Source organism: Ceratina calcarata, unplaced genomic scaffold (genome assembly GCF_001652005.2).
Source record: "Ceratina calcarata isolate Rehan_Ccalc_2016 unplaced genomic scaffold, ASM165200v1 scaffold12, whole genome shotgun sequence".
Classification (NCBI taxonomy): Eukaryota; Metazoa; Arthropoda; class Insecta; order Hymenoptera; family Apidae; genus Ceratina; species Ceratina calcarata.
Window position 1 is genome coordinate 238,884 of NW_017132978.1, and position 2,630 is coordinate 241,513.

General features: G+C 35.6%; 1 protein-coding gene and 2 non-coding genes across 5 annotated transcripts; all 3 read left to right on the forward strand.

Moving 5' to 3' along the window:
- Nucleotides 1-144: 144 nt before the first annotated feature.
- Nucleotides 145-2,592, forward strand: LOC108625631 (methyltransferase-like protein 6). Of its 3 annotated transcripts, XM_018025783.2 has the most exons (8): nucleotides 146-730; nucleotides 803-948; nucleotides 1,023-1,166; nucleotides 1,383-1,544; nucleotides 1,729-1,766; nucleotides 1,956-2,000; nucleotides 2,186-2,305; nucleotides 2,487-2,592. In XM_018025783.2, exons 1-4 carry the CDS (start codon nucleotides 350-352, stop codon nucleotides 1,537-1,539), a joined length of 828 nt encoding a protein of 275 aa, XP_017881272.1. In that variant the 5' UTR covers nucleotides 146-349; the 3' UTR covers nucleotides 1,540-1,544; nucleotides 1,729-1,766; nucleotides 1,956-2,000; nucleotides 2,186-2,305; nucleotides 2,487-2,592. The 3 variants fall into 3 exon arrangements, with proteins under 3 accessions (XP_017881282.1, XP_026670123.1, XP_017881272.1); XM_018025793.2 differs by lacking the exon at nucleotides 1,383-1,544 and having other exon boundaries at nucleotides 145-730; XM_026814322.1 differs by lacking the exons at nucleotides 1,383-1,544; nucleotides 2,186-2,305 and having other exon boundaries at nucleotides 145-730.
- LOC113464488 (small nucleolar RNA snR60/Z15/Z230/Z193/J17) lies at nucleotides 1,584-1,665 on the forward strand. Its single transcript, XR_003389345.1, has one exon. It is a non-coding gene; the product is annotated as a small nucleolar RNA snR60/Z15/Z230/Z193/J17 (small nucleolar RNA).
- On the forward strand, nucleotides 1,807-1,891 carry LOC113464490 (small nucleolar RNA snR60/Z15/Z230/Z193/J17). Its single transcript, XR_003389347.1, has one exon. It is a non-coding gene; the product is annotated as a small nucleolar RNA snR60/Z15/Z230/Z193/J17 (small nucleolar RNA).
- Nucleotides 2,593-2,630: the final 38 nt, after the last annotated feature.

Sequence of the window (2,630 nt, forward strand, 5' to 3'; positions counted from 1 at the left end):
TATACAAAATGTATTTTTTTTTGCATTTTGTGCACGTACTCTTAGGAATCGTTAGAGAATTTCATGACTATGTATTGGTGAGCCTGGTATCACTAAGGTCGATAGAAGGGGAAGAGGGGAAGCGGATCCCACGCTACGCATGTGCTCCTCTCTCCTCGGCTCGTTCATTTCCTTTTGGGTGCTGAAGGTGGGAGGTCGTGGTGCTCGATACATCTCGATTTCAACAACGATTTTCTCGCGTAAATGCATCGTCTAATTAAAAATTGCCGCGACGCACGCAGAAAAATTCGCCGAAAGTTCGCGTCACGTTTAAATTCGCAAGGGCTTTATTATAACGCGGCACGAGAACATGGCTGAGGCCGAGTCGATGGAATGTTGTGAACATGTAGGCCACGTGGCAAAGCGGCTAACGCGAGAAGAAATCGAAAAGATGCGGGCCCAAGACTCTCGGCTGGTTTCAGAATTCCGCGCGCATCAATTGGAGCGAGATGCTAAGAAGCACTGGGATCTGTTCTACAAACGGAACGAGAATCGATTCTTTAAAGACAGACACTGGACCACGAGGGAGTTCCACGAACTGCTGGGACTGGGCGCCGAAGAGAAAGAAAATGCCCTTCTCGAAATCGGCTGCGGCGTCGGCAACTTCATTTACCCTTTAATCGAGGACGGATTGAAATTCAAGAAGATCTTCGCCTGCGATCTCTCCCCGAGGGCCGTCGAATTAACGAAGGTATATATTTACTTATTTCATGTAATTCTCTTTGAGGCTCTTCATGTATATAATTCCTGTGCTCTGTTACAGAATCATTCGATGTACGATGCAGAAAAGATGCTGACTTTCCAAACGGATGTTACGACTGAGAATTGTTTCTCCGAGATCCACTGCCCGATAAACGTGGCGACGTTAATATTCGTCTTGTCGGCTATACATCCAGAAAAATTTCAAAAGTAAGCCTCTTTATTCTTACTGTTTTATTTGCAGATTATTTGAACTATTTTAATTATGATTCATCATTTTCCAGAGTTCTACGGAATTTATATAACGTGCTTGCACTTGGCGGAGTCGTGCTGTTCAGAGATTATGGCTTGTACGATATGGCTCAATTAAGATTTAAACCGGGCCATAAAATTAGCGAAAATTTTTATGCCCGACAGGATGGAACGAGGTAAAACTTCTTCACTTTTAACAAGTGTAAAGCACTTTTGTTTTATGTTACTGACGTACGAAACTATGTAGCTACTATGTATATTTCTTCTGCCCTCTCGGACTCCATTTCTTGCGCGCGCGCGTACTAACTACGGCAATGTTGCCACATGTAGCGAACATGCGCGGCAGTTATCGAATTTTTACGTTGAAATTTAAATTCGTGTCTTTCCTCCAGGAGTTATTATTTTTCGGTAGAGGAAGTATCGAGCTTGTTCGAGTCGGTCGGTTTCAAAACTATGGCGTGCGACTATGTACATAGACGTACGATAAATTTGAAGGAAAAGATAGACGTGCCTAGAATTTTCGTTCAGGGAAAATTTGAAAAACTTTGAACTTGGTGCGTATGATTTTTTTTTATGTACAGAAGAATTAGTATTTTTATTAAATGATGATTTCATAGTTCAACTGATTTCTAATGAAGATTGAAAATTGTCTTTCGCTCCTATCTGATAATTAAAATGAAAAGAAAAATGTTTCATTAGGTACGAATGAAGATTTTATAGAATTGTTTTATATTTTAGAAGGGAGAATTCATTTTATGGACGCAACAGTTATTTATGTAAGTTTTTTCGTATTTAAAAATAAATGATTTTATTTGGAAATAATAAATTATGATGAGTGCATAGTTCAACGGATTTCTAATGAAGATTGAAAATTGTCTTTCGCTCCTATCTGATAATATTCTATTTCATTATTCAATCCTTCTATGATTGATATGAATTTTATAGATATTTTTAATAAATTCCAGGATCTCGTATTCTCTTGCGATAATATAGAGAAGCTTGCGTTATATGTGAGTAATTTTTTATATTTCTGTATCATTCACTATAATAATTTCAATGATGTATTTAAATTAATGTTTGATATTTCGTGATATATACATAACATATTTCGTCACTACCTCTGAGAAACAAATATTATTTTAATACATACGAGTCTTCTTGATTTCAATAAAATACAAAAACGGTACTTTTACAGAAAAATGTCTAAATCATCGTTCACCATGATTTACTTATCGACGAGAAATAAAGTAATATATAATTATAAAATGAAGGAGGAATTATACACAGCGGAGTAAAAATTATGAAATATTTTAAGGTACAGATTGCTTTATAAAAATTATTTTTTTTATTACGTTCTACGAAAGTGATGAACAATCTTAGCACAATGATCAAAATGATTTATATTCTATTAGCTCTATCTGAAAGTCTAATATCTTTTAATTAACAAATAAAATTAGGAACGACGAAACCTGAAATATTTCTTTGTTACGTTTCAGACATGAAGAAGAATCCTGTTAGAACTCTTGCGATACTTTTATGTATTCTAATAAAAACTGTATAATATATTTAATAAATAAAATAAAACATAAATTTCAATTATTACCCTAATTTGTCTTTCATTTTCTCTCCTCCCCACATTT

What these genes read in the sequence shown, in the direction of transcription:
- LOC108625631 (XM_018025783.2), top strand. Translation starts at nt 350, where the DNA reads ATGGCTGAGGCCGAGTCGATGGAATGTTGTGAACATGTAGGCCACGTG. An exon ending in GGGCCGTCGAATTAACGAAG is followed by an intron (nt 731 to 802) that starts GTATATATTTAC and finishes GCTCTGTTACAG; the next exon opens with AATCATTCGATGTACGATGC. An exon ending in CATCCAGAAAAATTTCAAAA is followed by an intron (nt 949 to 1,022) that starts GTAAGCCTCTTT and finishes ATCATTTTCCAG; the next exon opens with AGTTCTACGGAATTTATATA.